Source organism: Hypanus sabinus, chromosome 7 (assembly GCF_030144855.1).
Source record: "Hypanus sabinus isolate sHypSab1 chromosome 7, sHypSab1.hap1, whole genome shotgun sequence".
Lineage (NCBI taxonomy): Eukaryota > Metazoa > Chordata > Chondrichthyes > Myliobatiformes > Dasyatidae > Hypanus > Hypanus sabinus.
This window is the reverse complement of record NC_082712.1, coordinates 110,172,564-110,192,065: the sequence shown is the minus strand read 5'-3', so window position 1 is coordinate 110,192,065 and position 19,502 is coordinate 110,172,564. Positions and strand designations below refer to the sequence as shown.

The 19,502-nt window shown below is 42.8% G+C and overlaps 1 protein-coding gene across 11 annotated transcripts in view; it reads left to right on the top strand.

Moving 5' to 3' along the window:
• The window catches only part of celf1 (cugbp, Elav-like family member 1), a 77,782-nt gene that overhangs the window by 27,697 nt on the left and 30,583 nt on the right, over nucleotides 1-19,502 (top strand). For 4 of the 11 annotated variants that reach the window (XM_059975383.1, XM_059975385.1, XM_059975384.1 and 1 more), the window contains 8 exons: nucleotides 2,931-3,055; nucleotides 9,160-9,347; nucleotides 10,671-10,753; nucleotides 15,922-15,970; nucleotides 16,090-16,224; nucleotides 17,326-17,405; nucleotides 17,951-18,112; nucleotides 19,190-19,265. In XM_059975383.1, the coding sequence (XP_059831366.1) occupies nucleotides 2,985-3,055; nucleotides 9,160-9,347; nucleotides 10,671-10,753; nucleotides 15,922-15,970; nucleotides 16,090-16,224; nucleotides 17,326-17,405; nucleotides 17,951-18,112; nucleotides 19,190-19,265 (844 nt within the window). In that variant the 5' untranslated portion in view covers nucleotides 2,931-2,984. The remainder of the gene's footprint in view (nucleotides 1-2,930; nucleotides 3,056-9,159; nucleotides 9,348-10,670; nucleotides 10,754-15,921; nucleotides 15,971-16,089; nucleotides 16,225-17,325; nucleotides 17,406-17,950; nucleotides 18,113-19,189; nucleotides 19,266-19,502) is intronic. The other 7 variants (XM_059975394.1, XM_059975391.1, XM_059975393.1 and 4 more) reach the window with 4 other exon arrangements.

Genomic DNA, 19,502 nt, shown 5'->3' with positions numbered 1-19,502 from the left:
ACAGGTAAATTAACCTACCAGCTCTCTCTCGGAAGAAATCCATATGGTCATGGGAACGTGCAAACTCCTCACAGTGAACCCAGGTCACTGGATCTGTAAAGTAGTAGCTCTAGAAATCTGAGCACTGTGTCATCTACGGTGATTGCTTCGAGTGGATGAATCTACCCAGTTACTGGGATGTGGCAATGCTGGTTTATTCAGCAAGTGTTCTGCATCCATACTTTCTCCTGAACTTCTGTGTCATTAAACAGGACAGTTTCAAGCCAACATGCTGTCCTGTAGGATCAAGCCTGGTAAGAATGACAGACGGATGTTGGTAACCAACTGGAGTTTTGCACCAATGGAATAATTTCATGTTGACCTTCACTGGATTGAGGTTCCTGTTGCTTAGTGTTGCTTAATATTAGAACTGAAGGCCACATCTAGCACTTGGAGTGGTTTGATCTGTTCAGTCTTGGTGGCTAGGTGTTTCCTGTGCTTACTGTTCCTTTACTTGGACTTGGCAGCGGAGGTAGCTTGCCTTGTTCTGCTCTGTCCCCATTAACTGCCTTGGTTGCTGTTTAAGTCACAATATAAACTCGCTGCCTGGTGAAACTGTAAAGAGATTTGTAATGTTTGAGAACTTACAAACATTGAAAATGATCAAAAACACTTAAATTGTAGTCGCACGTTTAAGCAAAATTTGAAATATTAAAAAACAAAATATTCTATCATTAAAACATTTAAACATGAAGAAAACTGTTAAATCATTGAAATATCTAAAAGAAAATGAATCTAAAAAATGTGAGTTACTGGAACTTCATTCCTTGGGAACTATTCCTTTTTTGAAATCCACAGTCACTAGATCAACATTAGGTTTAACCTGCATAAGTTCATTGAATTTCCCAGTGTAACTGCAGGAAATTGGCATATGGCCAGTGAAACAGGACTACGGTGTTAGAGCGCTGTAAAACAATATGTGTGAGGAACTCTCAAGAACTCAGGGCCTTCTGCAATCACTCCTTCAGCCCCCAAAAGTGATTGGGATCATCACTGTTCCTCATGGTACAAAAATATCAGATGGTTTTCAATTGTTAAGTTACAGTGTTATGTAGAAATGGATTGAGATGTGCGATGGGAGAGCCACAGGAGTTTGAAAAGATCAGAGTGATGAAATGAACATGTTGGAATTCGCTCCTGGCTCCGGATCCTTTCATGATGTTACTTGTTCTCTGGAGGTTGTGCAGGTCTGTTGTGTTTATCAGCTAAAATGAAATGGGATGAGTGAATAGTTCATAGACAGGTGCATGGGATTTGCATATTGGGTGTGTCTTCAGCAAATTCGTAGAAAGGTTATCGTTATCAGGGAGGTGCTGGTATTAACACACAATTTGGACTGAACTCCTCGACTCTACTGCTGAGAATGAGTTCAGGACCATCGCTTGACAGTAGTGATTTTAGCCTCATTAACTGTTGTATATCTACCTCATCCCTCTTCCCCAAACCCCATTTTCTGTCCCCTCTTCCCCTTCCCCTTTCTCATCTCCCTCTCTCTCTTCTAGATTCCCCTCCCTGCCTCCTGGACCCTCTTCCCAAAATCCCCCCAGCCCCAACTGCCCCAAGGTTGTCAAGACATAAAAATGATCCAAAGCCTATGTAAGCCTTTGAAGTCATTTGTCGTTCAGGAATTGGAGCTCCTTTCTTCATTGAAGCCAGGTCCTAAGAGCATTCCTCTCTTTAGGACAGGTTCGGTGTTAATTAAGAGAGGGTCAGATATTATCTGGTTGTAAACGAAAAAATCTGCAGACGCTGGAAATCCAAACAACACACACACAATGCTGAAGAAACTCAGCAGGTCAGGCAGCATCTATGGAAAAGAGTACAGTTGACGTTTTGGGGCAAGACCCTTCCATCAAGCCCTGATGAAGAGTCTTGGCCCAAAACATCAACTGTACCATTTTCCATAGATGCTGCCTGGCCTGCTGAGTTCCTCCAGCATTTTGTGTCTATTATCTGATTGTTTTGGCTTTATTGAACCACAACTGTAGTGCTAGCCTAGAGGTGGGGGTGAGGCTGTTTTCAGGGTGAGTTCTTCCCGTTGTTAGCACTGAGATGGCAGCTGAGATGTTTATGCTTGAGTTTCTGGAGTGGAACTCGGGTATGGGGGGTGGGGAGATGCCACAACCTGCAGCTGAGACTGAGAGCTGCCTACTGAACCCATTCTGGAAAATCAGCGGGTATCCTGTAGGTCACTGCTCTAAAACCACAAGCAGGGTCCTTGGGTCTGATCTGTACATTATTTCACGTAACTGCAGAACTTGCTTTCTGTCCCAGCACATGGAGGTTGTGGCAGTCCTTGGTTTGTTCATTACGTTTGTCCTACCTCTGCCTGCACCTTTGTACCCCACTTCCAATTTAGTGGAAAGCAGTTGAGCACTGTGCTGATGTCAAACTGTCTAACATTAATGGTGAATTAAAGCAGCTAGCAGACTTTCATTCCTAACCATCAAGCGGCTGTACCATGATCAATGTGACAGTGGATCTGTCTAACGCTGCATTTTGGTACTGCTTCGGTTGTACATTTTGCAAAGACCCCGCTGAGGCAGCACTTTCCATTGTGTGTCGGGGTGAGATAGTGTTTGCCAGTTTGCCTCCCATTTAATCCAGCTGCTGTCCCAATCGGATTTATTCTGTTTGTTCAGTCCAAACTATTTCCGACGTGACTCCCAGGTTCTACAAGTCTCACTATTACCTCCCCGTTCCCTTCCCCACCCCACCACCTGTTAAACACAGCTGTTGCTGTTTGGGGGAGGGTGAGGTTGTGAGTGTAAAAAGCTTTGAGAGTGAGCTGTTGTTAAATGCCTGCAGCACCTGTCTCCATCAATCTGCAGAGATTTTTTTTGAAATAACTCTTTTCAAAAAAATATACTTTTTGTTCTTATTTTGAGAAGTTGTGGAGCCTTGTAAAGAGAGGCCTGTTTCTGCCCTCGGCTTCATCCAGGAAAATGTCTTCCTTCAAGTTGGACTTCCTGCCGGAGATGATGGTGGATCACTGCACCCTGAGCTCTAACCCTGTGTGAGTAGGGACCACACTGCGCGTGTAGTGGGCGAACTGTGCTGTCAGGACTACAGCGAACCTCTCAGCCACATGCTTTGCTAACTTTCAGCCTGTCTTTCTGCCTATCTCTCTGCTCATTGCTAGATCTCTACTATGTGTGCTTGGGAAATATAGCTTCATTTCAGAGCAAGTGTGGAAGATTATTTACAAAGGAATCTGGCATTTTAATTCAAGCTTAACTAGTGTTTAGATTACCAGTGTAGCTGCAATAATTGTGAAATACCACAGTGCATTTGCAAAGTCAGACTCCTGTCTGCATTTAATCGTGTTATGATCAGCTAGGAGAATGTTAGATGGGTTGTGTTGAGGAACTTTTACATATCTAAACCATCCAATCCTTGAGAAAGTGTGAGATGAAAAATGCAGACCTATGGTGAGCAGAAAGCTTAGCACGTGATTGAAAAGACTGAGGTTTCGTTTAAGTTTGAGGAGGAATTTGGGAAAATTTTCTACTGGAAGCAGAAGGATATTCTTAAGATTCTGACTGTTGGTTTAGTTTTTTGCTAACAGTGAACTGCAGCAAATTAGAATCTTTGAAAACGTGGTCATGGATAAGTTGTTTGTATATTTGGAACAGCATTCTACATGGGTGTTTGTCAAAATGTAATGTAAATAGAGCTAAGAGCATAGAAGACTGATAAAAACTGAAAAATCAATAACGTCAAGGCAGTGTAAGACAAATTGGAATTTCTGTCATTGGTACTTCAACTATGTTTTTTTTCCAGATGTTGCTGGAAATGAAATTGGAGATTATTGATAACGTGAGTAGTTGACTAACATAGTACGTTCAGAGGCATTAGATTAGTGTACAACTTCAAAAGGAAGAGGGATCATTGACTGGGGGGGTGGATGTTTGGAAAAGAATGGAAATGTTGACTGAGGGAGGAATTGGATGTATAACGGGGAAGGAAATTATGTATTATTTTTGATTCCAATTAATTGGGTCAACAGTTAATCAGGGCAGCCACTTTTTGGGACAGCTCTTAAAGAACAAAAACAAATCAAGAAAATAGCTGGGATTTCCATTGTTTACTTGGGACACTACGCTGCAGACACTACGAGGCAGGAGACTTGCAGGGCATTTTCTATCTGGCGTCAGTCGTGCATGTTTTGTGTGTTCAAAAAGCAGTGATTTTTGTCACTGATAGTTGGTGAGTAATAAACAGTAAGATAATGCAGAACTGTTTGGCTTACTGCAATTTCAAGCATTCAAGTTGGGAGATACCAGAAATAGCTTGGAGTAAAAATTAAATGATTTCACTACTTTAGGTTTAGAACGATGAATAATTTGAAGCTATCGACAGTCATCTTGCATGTTACAATTAATATGAAGATTTGAATGATGCAATCTTTGAAAGCACTGTTTGAGGGTGGTCCACTATCTGCACTAGGTGTCTGCGCTGATTTTGTTAGTCAACGAACACAGACGAGCTCTGAATGAATTCCTCCGTTGATATCTGTTAGGAACCAGTACACAGTTTTATAACACTGTTGTATTGTTGATTGTGTTCTAATTTGTTCTGTATTTCACTTAAATATGTAACTTGTTACTCAATTAAATGGTAGCTTGTATTTTTTATACCTTTTTAACTACTTCCCTGAAACTTCAGCTAACTGGGGCAGCCATTTAATTGGGCTGAAATATACTGGTCCCAGTGTTCCAATTAACCGGAATCCTCTGTATTTATGTTGGGGGGGGGGGGGTGAACAAGCACGAGGTAAAACAATAACAAAGTTGGATAGTGAAACTAAAAACAACCAGAGGGACCAGCTGCGGTTTGAGTGTGGCTGAGGTGTGTTGCTATGGGGGTTCAATAAAACAGTGCAGCAGTTTTGGAAACCAAAGGGCACAAAACTTTTCCCCTTCTTATTTGATTTCTTTGGAGACAGAAGTCATCTAGCATGTGAAACATAAAAAGAGATGAGAATGAAAAACTGAGGGTTTGAAAGAACCAGGGCAAGTTTGGATAGTCAGGCTGGAAGAGTGTTTAGGATGCCTCATTTGGAAGGGAGTTTGGTAAAGGTATAGGGTGGATGGGCCATGGATTGATGCAGTGATGTGACTAGAGATGCAATGGCTTGACATAATGGTAGCAATATCACAGTTGCCACAAAGGTGAGCTGTGTGGAAGGATCAGTAGAAGCAGCAGTAATTGTGTCCCCTGAGGTGAGGAAACGCTGAGTTGATTGAGGGCAGTCAGGAAAGAATTCTTAGCAAGAGTGCTGTATGCTTGAAAGCTCAAGCTTGAAGACTTTGAAGGATAGGCAATAATTGAGTACGAAAATAGTCAGAGGCTCCAGGAGGTGTCACACATTGCCCCTGTGAAGTGTATAGAGTAGCAACACTAAGTTGTCAGGAACTGAGGGCTTTATTATTTGCTGTTAGCCAATATCTTTCGACATTGATGAGGAAATATACACTTGTTTGTTTGAAGTAATTGGGAGCACTTTTGGGCGAGTTGGAAATTTACTAATGAAATTAGAAAGTGTTGAAGAGAACCTGAAAGACTTGAGGAGCGAGGAGTGGGAGCAGGACTGCAATGTGACCACGTGCCGTTTTGTTAGGAAATCTGCAAGAGTCATGCAGCCCATTATGACCATAAACATGTCCATGATGATTCACTCAAAGGTGATGGAAGCTGCAAGCCTGTCTAGGTGATTCAAGAGTCTAAGTGAGGGTATCAGACACTACATGGGAAGGCTCGGCTGATGGAGGAGATTAGACATATCTGAAGGGTCAGGAGAGTGGGGAGTGGTATCCTGAACCACAGCCACTCTGAGTGCACATGTGAACAAAAAAACACGTTAACTACAATTTGGACATTGGGACACATAAGTGAGCTGAGTTCAAGTTCAACTTCACTAAACTCAGTTATGGTGGAAAGTCTGAGCTCTCATTAAATTGATAATTGTGGCCAAACTTGAGTACCTGCTTGAACAAGAGATGAGAGTCTGGATCGGTCCACTGTCTATACTGCAGTGTTTCACCAACAGGTTTTGGGTTGGCTTTACTGTGCATCTTCAAGGCTTCGAATCTGGATGCCAGCACCTGAGACCCAACTTTATCATAGTTAAAGCCATTAAGCTTACATTGGGAGGAACAATGGTGATTGTCAAGAGAGTGATACTATTTTTTAGTATTTATCCTCTGACTGAACTGATAGTGTTACCTGGCCGTATGCTGTGTCTCTGCCCACCAGGGATAAAGTATAGCAGATTAGTGCCAATTGAAGTTCCAGATTGTACCTGATGTACTTGTGACTGGTGGTCTTCAATAGTGCTGCAAGGAAACATCGTCAGTAAGGATCTGCACAACATCACCGGCCCACAAGCACTTCAGGGAGATTCAGGATGTGTTCATTGACTTTAGGTAGACCAAAATCAGTTTAATCTGGAAGGTATGGGATGAGTATTGGTCAATACAGCTGCTTTCAGTGGAGTTTGAATACTGGGCTGGGCCTACCTTTGTGAATGCTCAAGATCCCTTCTTTCCAGATGCAGCTATACCCAGGAGGTGTCCTTGTGTGGAGTGCTGGGTCCACTCAGTGTAGGTCTGTGCAATTCAAGAGGTTTTGAACTGTTTTAAAACATCTGATAGTCTGACATCATAAAGTGCTCTCAAATAATCAGAAATATCAAATTAAAATGAAATAATTCATTTACTTGCACTTTATTTTCCCTTTAGGACTGCAGCTCTATTCAAGAGTATGAGCCCTTTGTTTCTGTTCAAGCCAGTCCCTCCCTCCAGAATGCCAGTGCCCTGTCACTGGGTACAACGGTATGTTTGGTGGGTTAGGAGTACCTATTCCTTACCCCTGGTCCAGCACACCTCAGACTTCCGTATCATCCAAGGTGAGCTGAGCTGTGACTGGCTGACAGCACTGCTTCTTACCTGAACCTTGGCAGCTCCACTTGTGGAAGGCAGAGAAGAAATTGCTAAGTGGCAGGTTGTTGTTGGGTTTGGCTAATCAGGATGATGTTTTGTACAGAGTATCCTGAGGACGGGTGTACTGGGACATGGTGAGTGGGATCGTCAAGGTTAGAGATGCACTGAGTCACTTCTCCCTGGAAGGTGGGGAAGTAAACTGAGTGGGTTATCTCAGTGAATCTGTGCTGGTACGCAGATATGTAGAGGTTGCATTCTGAAGTGTGGGCCTTTGATTACTGCGTCGGAAACAGCAGGAGCTGCTTACGCAGGACCATCCAAACAGTGCTGCCCATCAGTACTTCTGGTTCCGGTTGGAAGGGTTGGCACAATGTCTCGGCTCTTGCTTACTGCCTGTAAACTGGAGAAGTTGCTTCCTCACAGTGCCACCAGGTGCTGAATCAGCCAGCACTCACACAAGCAAACTGCTTCTTCTTCCAACATCCCGGATGGCAAAAATTGTCAAGGCACTTGGACTCCTGACTGGTAGGAGCTCATGTTGAATGAGACTCAGGTACAGGAGCCTCCTGCTTGTCTGTGTGGGTTAATACAGTTCATGCCATAAAACGGTGGCCTTCCTAAAGTTCTATTACTTCTGTGTGTATTCATTTATCTAAGCACATTCAAAAGAGATCAAGCAGTGCTGGGCTGCATTGATTATTATAAACAGTCAAGCAAGGTGAAATTCTGCCAGAGACGGATTGGAATAACTTTCAATTTATTTAACATTCTTTGGCAGGGAAGCTTGTGTCCTTAAGCTCTTACATTGGTTTTTATCTTGTGTACTCCTGAAATATTGTAGTAGGAACACTGAGTTGTGTATCAGTCACCACACACCATATTCAAACCAGACGTGGTATGAGTAATCAGCATTGATTTCTGCAACATTCCCCTCTGCTCGATAATGTATCCATTATATCTTGCCTGAGATTTTCTTTTGCATTCATATGCCTACAGATTATTTTAGTACATTTGTATTTCTGCTATATGTCATGTGCTATAAATTTACAATTCTTTCCCCAGTGCCCTGCAGTAATCACCTTTTAAAGAAATGCCCAGACAGCTCAGGTGCTGAGAGTAACAGGAATGGCCTAATCAGACTAATTGCTCTGAAGGATTAGCCCAGCTTCCATTGATGCCTTCACTCTGCACTGATTGTACCACTTCATCTTCAGTCCTGCTGTGTATCATGGAAATCAAAAGTTCATTTGTTATCAAAGTATACAACTCTGAAATTCTCCTTCTCCTTCTCCAGATGGTGTAAGCACTGGCAGTGTTTCTGTGTACTTAGTTTGTAAAATAATGAGCTAGTTAATTTAGCAGGGCTCACTTTAAGCCTTTGGTCAAGAAACACAACCTGGAAGTTAGTTTATTGTTTATGCCACTGTAACATTAAAGTGTGGGCATCAGAGTTCACCCCAAGCCCGACACAGTATTTACAGTTTATTCTGTACCACCCTGGTATGCCAACATCCTTGAGAACATGTTAGAATATCACACTGTAATTATGCCTTTGGAAAAACACAAGAAAATACAAAAGGAGGATCTAAAGTTTGTGCAGATTTTGTTTTCTCTGTTAGCTCTGGATATGTTTTCATTCATCGGCTTTTTTAAAGTTTTTTTTAGCTTGTGTGCTGAAGGCCCCAGTGAAGAACCTTTTCTTAATGAACACTGGCCTATTCGACAGAGACAGGTGTCAGGTTTTGGAGGGAAGCTGTGGAGGAGGCAGCCTTTCATACTGACGTCACCAGTGGGTACATGACTGTGCTAGTTGCATGGCAGTGATGGTGAGTGCCAGGGAGATTTCACTGGGTCACCCTACTGAATGCACCCAGGAGCTCAGCAGACTTGTCCATCACTTCTGTGTGAACAATTCAGAGTTGCCTCAGATAGACTTCCCATTAATATAGCATTATTAAGATGGTTAAAAAGCTGCCCTCTCTTTCCTCGCACTGGCTTCGTCTCTGGTGGTACTTTCCCTCATCTTGCTCTGTGCCACACTCTCCTTCCTTTACCCCCCTATAGTCTGTGGCCTGTCTTCCAGCATGCTTCCACCAGCCTCTGCCAATTCTCTACTCTTCCCCCCACCCCGACAAACCTTTGGATCAGTGTCTGTTGTTGTTTCTCCTTTCTGCAGATCAAAGAAAATGAATGGGTCTCTGGATCACCCCGACCAGCCTGACATCGACTCCATCAAGATGTTTGTGGGTCAGATTCCAAGGTCCTGGTCTGAAAAAGAACTAAAAGAACTTTTTGAACAGTACGGTGTTGTGTATGAAATTAATGTACTCCGCGACAGAAGTCAAAACCCTCCTCAGAGTAAAGGTGAGCTTCGTCAATTCTGCTTCACTTTACTTTTAAGTGAACGGCACCAAAACTTTTTCGAGCAGTTATGTAATGCCGATCTGGATTGAGTATTGTAAGAAAACTAAGTCAAGCTGTAGAGCTGGTTACGATACAAATTCCATTGAATAGGTGCCCAGCCCCAGGGGGTATTTGGTTTCTGGGAGCCATGGGAATTTGTGAGCTGCAGGCAGCTACTGACATCTGGTCATAAGAGTTACACAGAATGCAACTAACCAGTCCATGCAGACCAAAATGCCCCATCTAAACTGATGCCATTTGTCCATGTTTGACCTATATTCCTGTAAACCTTTCCTATCAGTGTATCTGTCCAAGTGTCTTTTAAATGTACATGTATCTGCCTCAACTACTTCCCCTCGCAGATTATTCCACATATGGACCACTCTCTTTGTTGAAAAGTTGCCTGTCAGCTTTCTATTAAATCTTTTCCTCTTTCATCTTAAACCAGTGTTCTTCAGTCTTCATTCCCAACCCTGAGGAAAAAGACTATGCATCCAGCCGATTTATAGCCTTTGTGAATTTTGTGATTCAAAAGAATTAAGTCTTAGTCTGCCTAGCTTCTCTCTGTAACAAAGGCCCTTTCTGGCACTGACGGATTGAAAAGAGACAGGCGGCAGCAGTGTTCAATGTGTTATACTGCCAAAGCAGGTCACGAAGCCCATGCTGATCACCAAATACCATTAATCCCAGCTGCCAGCTTTCCATGTCTTGGCAATTCATGTGCCTTTAGATCCTGAAATGGGTGAGTCTCTGCCTTGCACCATCCACTCAGTGTGCTCCAGAGTTCAGCCACCTGGGTGAAGAAAGTTCCTTCCGAGTTCCTCTCTACAACTCTTACCCCCTTCCCTAAGTATTTGCCCTTAAGTTTTAGAAATCTTTGTGATGGGATGAAGTTAACTGCTAGCTATGTCCATCATAATTCTGTACAGCTCCTGGAAGGGTGGGTGGGATATATATAACCATATAACAATTACAGCATGGAAACAGGTCATCTCGGCCCTTCTAGTCCGTGCCGAACACTTACTCTCACCTAGATGACCCTGACCAGTGCAGAGAACTGAGATGCATGGAATGTCAGTACTAAGTATCAGTGGAGCATGCGTTGAATTGTATGTGGGATTCAGTAGTACCTCCTGGATGGGGGATGCAAAAGGGAAGGAATGGGAAAGGCTGGGTAACTGAGAATTGATAATCCATTGGCTAAAGTAGATGGTCAGGCCTAGGAGTTGCTGGAATTTGACAGATGAACCTGTTTTGCTGTTTAATTTATGCATCTCTTTCCAGGTTGTTGCTTTGTAACGTTTTATACCCGTAAAGCAGCACTGGAAGCACAAAATGCCCTTCACAATATGAAGATTCTGCCCGGGGTGAGTACATTCATATTAGCTGTCAAGCTTTAGTCAGGATAGAGGTTTTACCTTTTAAACAGAACTGGTGTGTGGTTAAGTACATGCCACAGTTGCTGGTGTTGCTGTGAGGCATGTATTAACATGAGGTCAGAAGCCACAGGGCCACAGAGGCCCAGGGATCATATTTGCCTGTTAAGGAATGAATACCTTGTGCCTAGAGTTCAAGTAATCTACTTCGTTGTTCACACTGCTAGGGGAACATTTTGTAATAAATTTCAGCAAGGTTTATGTCAAAGTCCCACTTGACAGGCTTACCTGAATAATAAAATAAAAACCCAAGGGGAGTGGCAAATTGAATTCAAATTTGGCAAAGTTGCAGTAAGTTATGGATGATGATGATAGATCTTTTTTGTGACTAGAAAACTATCAGTGGGCTCTGTAGATCTGTGTTCAGTCCATTGCATTTTATAATGAATGATTTAAACAAATGCACAGGCATAATGAAAGAAGTTTTCAGGGATTATACCAAATAAAACTGTCAATTTATTAGGATGTAAATTAATTTGTAAAACTTTAGAAATTGTAGAGAAAATAGACTTACAAAAATGTTTCAAGACAGAACACGACCAAAACATATGTGTCAATGTAGCTGTCTTGGTTTTACATCTATCACACTGACTATCAACATTAGGGAACATTTTAGACAGTCTCTCCTTTGTCAAATAGTAATGATGTACAATTTTAAATTGAATTAAAGAGTGACCGGTACAGATCGAAGAAGAGTTAACCAACTTCAAAATCTGCATCCAATCTTCTGTTATCAGGGTATTGTTAAGCCCTCTCTCTCAATCTTGCTTAATCTTAAGTGAAGGGTAATTGTGCTGTTGTAACAGTAAATTACAGTCGGCCCTCCTTATCCATGGGGGATTGGTTCCGGGACCCCTCGCGGATACTAAAATTTGAGGATATTCAAGTCCCTTATTCAACCTGTCTCAATGCGGTGGACATTACGACCCGGCGCCAGAGTTTAAATACACAGTGTTTCTGTTCACGAAAATAATCACGATCACGATTGAAAATAAAGTGGAAATAATAAAGCGACCAGAAAGAGGTGAAATGCCATCGGTCATTGGAAAAGCATTACGCTATGTCAGTCGATGATCGGAACATTTTTAAAGGATAAAGTGAGAAAGGCTCTGCCCCGATGAAAGCTACGATTATTACTAAGCAACACACTGGTTTAATTATTGGGTTTCGGGTTATTGATCCTCCACATCAACCCAGCACGGTGGAGAGCGCACTCGGGAGCGATCTGTCCTGAGTTCCAAGAACTTCCATTCTCGAGCCCGGCGCTGAAAAATACGTTCTTAAGTGTTTTATATGCATAGAAAGGTAAAATATACACTATATACTAAGACAAACGTTTGACTAACTGACGCTAAATAATACTGGATGTACCTGTTCCGACTTACTTGGTAAGAGAATTTACGATTTTTTTTATCCTGATCCACGATAACCCATGCACATCCTCCCATATATTTTAAATCATCTCTAGATTACTTATAATGCATAATACAATGTAAATGCTATGTAAGGTGGTTGTTATACTGCATTGTTTAGGGGATAATGACAAGAAAAAAAAGTGTACATGCTCGAACAACAAGTGCTCAAAGAGCACTTCCAGGTTTTCGCGATTCGCGGTTGGTTGAATTCATGCATGCAGAATCCACAGATAAGGAGGGCCGACTATAAATTTTCCTAATAAAACCCTTCACTGAAGGATTCATTTTTAAAATAATATCTAACAAGTCAGAATCCTGTGTATATGGAAAATTACTTAAATATTCTTGTAAGAAGTGTCTGACCTGAAGATACTGCAGGAAATGTGAATACGAGAGAGAGATTTAAAGATGAAAGGAAGGCAAGACAAGTATTAGTGAAGGATTGGAAAATAGATATAAAGCAGCTATAAAGTTGTGAGCAGCAAATACTGCAGATTCTCCCCGTTCAGTAAATTAAGCCACATCAGTCCAGAGACAACCCCTGCACCTCCTCCCATCTTTCTCTCCCACCCAAATCTTTGCATGTCAGTCTCTCCTTCACTCTGCCCTCTTACTCTGCCCTGAAGCTATGGGCTAGGTTTTCTGCTAGTTACCTCCCATTTAATTCTGTAAACCTCTTCAGCTCTAGCAGAGAGGCAATAGCAAGGCGATACTTGGGATGCTTGATAACAACAACCAGTGCTGGAGCCAAGGCGACTTATCTGAGAAAACAGTTTATTGTCATATGCACAAATGCAACGAGAAACATATTGCAGTCACATCACACACAACATTTAATAATCAGCTTCACAGGAACAGTTTAAAAAAAACAAATTGTGCATAAGTTTTACAAAGAACACAGTAACAAAAAAAGCTCATTCTAAATGCAGGCTCTAGTGCAAGGTAGTCATAGTACTGATAAACTGTAGGTTTTGGGTTTGAGTCAGTTGGCTCAAGAACTGTATGGCTGAAGGGAAGTAGCTGCTCTTGAACCTGGTGGTGTGGGACTTCTGTACCTCATGAATGGTAGCTGTGAGAAAATAGGGTGGCCCATGAGATAGGGATATTGGCTGATTGTGGCAGTGCCTCCTGTAGATACTGCCAGTGGTGGGCCTGTGATTAATTGAGCTTACTGCAGCTTCTTATGTTCTTCTGCATTCAGATTGCAATATCAAACCATGATGATGCCAGCATATGTGAGGCACAAAGGCTGGTACAGGCTAGTGTCCCCTCAAAGTTAAAGTGAAGTTTCAGTGAAGCAAAAAAATCTAGTAGTCCACCTATTGTTGCCAGTTTAAGTTAAAGCTAATATTAAATCAAATATAGAGGTTTTATAAAGTTGACAGACATAACTATGCCTGTAGTTTGGGAGCACTTAAGAATTTAAGAAATGAAGGCCAAGAAATTGATGCAATGGGGGAACAGAGCAATAGATAAAACCTCTAAACATAAAAACAGCTAAGAGCTACTGTAGGAGAGTTAATAATGGTAAATAAGGATATTGTTGAGAGATTTAACAGATTTTGTGAAGGTCTTCACAAATGAAGACCCAGCAATTCTACTGGAGAGCCAAAAATCTGGTGAAAAAGGAAATTAGTATTCCTACATCCTCATCTGTTGTATCTGTGGAAGTGTATTTTGTCTTTCAAAAAGTCTTTGGTTAGATTCCATAAATATAAATAAAGTTGTTCAGTAAGTTTGGAGTACAGGGAGTATATTAAACCAATTTTCATAGAGGAATCAGAAGTGGTGAGAGTGAGCAACTTCAGGTACCTGAGTGTCAAGATCTCTCACGGTCTAAACTGGTCCCAACATATTGATGCAGTTATAAAGAAGGCAAGATAGTAGTTATATTTCATTAGGAGTTTGAAAAGATTTGGTTTGTTACTTAAAATACTCTAGTTTCTATAGATGAACTGTGGAGAGCATTCTGACAGTCTGCAGAACTGTCTGGTATGGAGGGGCTTCTGCACAGAACAGAAAGAAGCTCCAGAAATTCATAAAATTTGTCAGCTCTAACATAAATGGTTGTCTCTATGGTATTCAGGACACCTTCAAGGGATGGTGCCTCGGAAAGGCAATGTCCATTATTAAGGATCCCATCAACCAGGGCATGCCCTCTTTCTCATTGTTACTGTCAGGAAGGAGGTACAGGAGCCTGAAGGCACACACTCAGCAATTCAGGAACAGCATTTTCCCCTCTGCCAAACGATTCCTCAATGGACATTGAACCCATGAACACTACCTCACTTTTAAAGAAATATATTATTTCTGTTTTTGCACTTTTAATCTATTCAATGTGTATATATATATATATTGATAGATTTTTTTTTCTTTCTATGTTATCGTATATTGCATTGAACTGCTGCTGCTAAGTTAACAAATTTCACAACATGCTGATGATTCTGTACTGGCATGTGCTGAGAATTGGCTGTCAGTACACAGTTTGGGAATAAAGAGGTCTTTCTCAGTTTGATGTGCTGTGACTAGTGGAATGTCAGGTGAATTACTGATTAGGCTCCAGTTATTCACTATCGGTGTGAATATTGCTGATGTTTGTGGTAATACAGAAAGAGCTGGAATTCAGAGCTGACAGGAAAATGTCAAGAGACTTCAAGGAGGTGAAGACACTGGTTCCACCTTCTAAGAAAAAGAAATCTTGTACAAGGATGGGTATTGGGGAATATAGGCAGGAACACAAGAAAATGGGAGCAGGAGTGGGTCACCAGGACCTTGTTCGTTTCATTCAATGTGATTGTGGCTGGCCAATGCTGCTAATCTGCTTCCCCATAACCTTCAATTAAGGCGATGATTATGGGTACTGGAGATGTAGGAATGGAGGGACAAAGAGGTGGGATGAGCTTAGGGGATGTGCCTGAAGCATTGAGCTCTGGAGATGAGAGAAAAAGGGACAAGAGAAAGAAAGTCCGATCACAAAGAAGAAAATCTACAGGTGCTGCAAATCCAAGCGACACACACAAAATGCTGGAGGAACTCAGCAGGCCAAGCAGTATCTATGCAAAAGAATAGTTTACTCTTTTACTCTTTTCCAACGATGCTACCTGGCCTACTGAGTTCCTTCAGTATTTTAAGAGGGAGAAAGAATGGGAGGAGATGGAGAAAGACATTTGCCCAAATGCATTTCATGGTGAATATGTGACAATTTTGATGCATGAGCAATGGTACAGAGGGGGAAGCTCAAAACTAACTGAAATCCTATTTCCCTTTACCCTTCCACTTCCCACTTTGCTGTTGCTTTGTTCTGTGGGTGCTCTATAAAATCCTGCTCTTGCACAGATATTATGTAGTGAAGTGGGTGCATGGTCAACATGGATGTAATTTTTCTAACAGATCGGGAATACAGCGATAAATCTGCGTGGCCATGTTCCAGGGTGAGGGGGCAGAAAAAGTTTTCACTCGAGTAAAATGCTGAGGTACTGTAAATCAGAAATTAAAGTTTTCAGCTTTTGTTGAGAGCAAAATGGAACTATAGAGATTCAACATGAAATCAAACCCAGTCGCTGGTTGCCAGGTCAGTGTTTGTATCTGGGAAGGCCAATGAGTGCTGTTTCTGTGTAGCAACGTATCTTGAGGAGCACTTGCATGCCAGCTTAGTGCTGATCCACTGCCTCCTCTCTTCCTCAGATGCACCATCCTATACAGATGAAGCCAGCAGACAGTGAGAAGAACAATGGTGAGTTGGCCAGTGCATGAACATCAAAAACCCTTCCCGTAGCACATTGCACTGCAAGAGCACACAGTCTGTATCCCTCCTTTACTAAGGGTTTATAATAAACCGGTGTTTGATTGCAGCAGTAGAAGACAGGAAGCTATTCGTGGGGATGATTTCCAAGAAATGCAATGAGAACGACGTGCGTGTCATGTTCTCCCCTTTCGGACAGATAGAAGAATGTAGAATATTACGGGGCCCAGATGGACTGAGTAAAGGTGAGTAAGGGGATCGGTGGCTTTGCTCAGGATTGTTCCCACTGACCTTCTTCACTTGAGGCAATCTGGTTCATTCTCTTCATGTACCTCAGCTCTTGCTGCTGCAGGCAGTGTCCTAGTGTCCTCCATTCTTCCCTGCTCACTCCCATCTCAGCCCCCTCTCCCTGCCCTCATCATCTGCCCCAGCTATTTACTCTCTCCTTTTTCCCCCTCATGCACTACCAACTACCCACCTTCCCTCCCCCTGGCTCCCCTGTTTGCAGAACCTCCCTACCTCCTCCTCATTCACTGACTCACCACTTTCCTTTCCTCCTCCCCCTTCACCTGCCCCTGGATTCACCCTTGTTCTTCTACCCTCCCTCCCCCTTTCAATGCACCCTTCTCCCCTATACTGTCCCAACCACCTCCCTCTCTCCTCTCCCCAGTCTGCCACTGACTTCACCCCACCCACATCACCCACCCTCTAACCCCCCTTTCAACGCACCCTTCTACTACAACTGACTCTGCTTCCTGCTGTTTGTTCTTTTATCTAATTTTGATTTTCGATCTAGAGGTGGGGATAGGTGGAGGTATTGCAAGACCAGGGATAGGTGTATACATGAATGTGTGATGAGAACTGGTGATTAAAGGCACAAGTGTACTCTGGGTTTCCTTGAGGAGCATGCTGGAGATTTAAAGGGAATGAATGACTTTATTTATGTTGAAGACTCCCATCACAGCAGATTTTCACTCCTGTCCTTGAGTTTGCTTTATCCCATATTTTGGGCTGTGATTGTTGCTATGCTGCCTGTTGTATTCAGACTGCCTGCCTTAGTTCCTACAACTGATCTACAGATCAGAATCACTTAGCTAATTGGGACATTAAAGGTCATTGCTAGCAGCTGCAGCACCAGGATCAATGTCCCAGAGGATGTAAGTATGTGGACCAGAGTGATGGGATGTGGGGGTGCCCTTCTCTGTCAGTCACTGGTGGAGCAGCCAGAGAGCTGTTTCACTGTACCCTACAGCCTGGCATTGAGTCTGTTGCTCCTAGCCTCCGTGTGTGTATTGAAGCTGCCATTCTGTTACTGAAGCCCTTGAAAATCTGTTGTCTTTCTACAGGTTGTGCATTTATAACATTTACAACAAGATCAATGGCTCAGAATGCAATCAAAACAATGCACCAGTCACAGACGATGGAGGTGAGCCTTCTGAATTCTGGGAGGGCAGTTGGCTCAGTGTGGTTTTCCGGCTATGACCGCCATACTGAAAGCTTGGCATGCCAGCCTTGTGTTATACTCATTAAAGACCCACATATCTTCTAAACAGCCTTCCCAACTATCCTGTTGTCCAGAAATTAACCTTATTTAAGCTAGTATCATTAGTATGTAAACCTGTTAAATCTTTTTACTGGGCAAAATGTAAAAGTACACTGTTCTGTTCCATTATTTGTGTCTCCCCTTCCTCTGATTAGTTCATGCATTCCTGAAATTTGTCTTAAGCTGCGTCTCTATGTAATCCTGCGCCCCTTTTCTTACCCCACACTATGGTTCATCTCCAGGTCTGATGGTGCATGTATGGCGTTCACTGTGCCCCATTGCCGCCAGTCTCCTTAGACACATTGCACTCACCTGGCTTCGAAAACGTTCCCGTCACCCGATGCTCCCCACCATCAGTATCTTGGCGCCTGCACTCGATCTGTTCTGTGTATCACTGCTTGTTCCCATCTGTGCCATCTCCTTGGCAGGGCTGTTCTTCACCGATCGTTGTGAAATTTGCTGACACACAGAAAGATAAAGAGCAGAAGAGAATTGCCCAGCAGCTCCAACAGCAGATGCAGCAGCTCAGTGCAGCCACCATGTGGGGGAGCTTGGCCGGGCTCAACACACTGGGACCCCAGTACCTGGCAGTGAGTATTGTTGGGCTGGGGAAAAGTGGTAATGATGCTGCCTGACCTTTGTGTTGCTGTGGTTGAACAGTATTGGTTCTTAAGCTGGTGGATCTGCACATCTTTCTCTAATTACTACCAGGGCCTCCTTGCTTCTGCTCAAATGACAGTGGCCAACTGTCAACTGCCAACTGTCCAACCCTCCCTTATTCACGATGAAGGGTCTCAAGCCTGAAACATTGACTGTCTATTCCCCTCCATAGATGCTGCCTGACATGCTGAGTTCTTGTAGCATTTTGTGTGTTCTCTTCCCTAACTTTTTCTCCCCATGGCCCACACTTCATGCTGTTCTAAATGGAAACAAGTGACAGGGAGTGTTTCACTAACTTTCTGGCATGGATTCAGTTGCTTCCACATTTTCCTGTATCTCCATGCCTCCCCCAATATACATAACCTTCTTTCCCTCCCTACCTTCCTCACTCATGCTCTATGTTATCCAGTTGCCTTTCCCATCAGCCCACACTCATTCCCCTTGTGCCTTCATTCTTCACCTCATTCATTCCAACCGTTCCTCTTTCTCTCCCTTCCCCCAACACACACACACACCTTGTCCAATTACTCCCTTTGATAAGATACTTTCTGTGCTATTTTCCCCCAGGGTTCATATTGCTGTGCAGGGACTTTATAGTATGTAGGTAGTTTCCAAACTTGTAACTTCAAGTTTGATATATCTTTTCAAACAGTTTGTTATAAAGAATGCATGCATAATGATGATGGGTTTTGGTTATTTGTCTTTAATATAAAGCTTGACCAACCCATATTCATGATATGATAGACAATTGTGTCCATTTGAAGACGAGGCATTTCTGTGCCATGTATCAGAGAACTGGCTACAGTTACAGTTAATTCATGAATTGCCAGGAGAGGAGACTGCAAAGTCAGCAATGAAACTTTTGTGCCAATGGATTACCCTTAGTCTGTGTCTCTACTGTGCCCTCTATCCTTTGACTCCCATGCACGTCGCCTGCAATGTTTCTCACATTACTATGCTCCAGGCACTGCTGACACATTCTGTTTTTGTTTTGGTGTAATGTCTAGCTTTATTTACAGCTCCTACAACAGACTGCATCCTCTGGGAACCTCAACACACTGAGTAATCTGCACCCTATAGCTGGTGAGTAACCTTGTTTTGTCACCTTTCACTCTCTAGAAAACCCAGGGTGCTAGCATCAATCTCTTGCAGACCATTCAGATGCATGCCACCAAATACAAGGGTGAGGACATTGCTACCAATTGGAATTGACGGCTTTGTGGCCAGGTTTGCAGGTGGGACAAAGATAGCTGGAGGGGCGGTAGTGTTGAGGAAGCAGGGAGTTTACAGAAGGACCTCAATTAGGAGAATGGGTGAAGA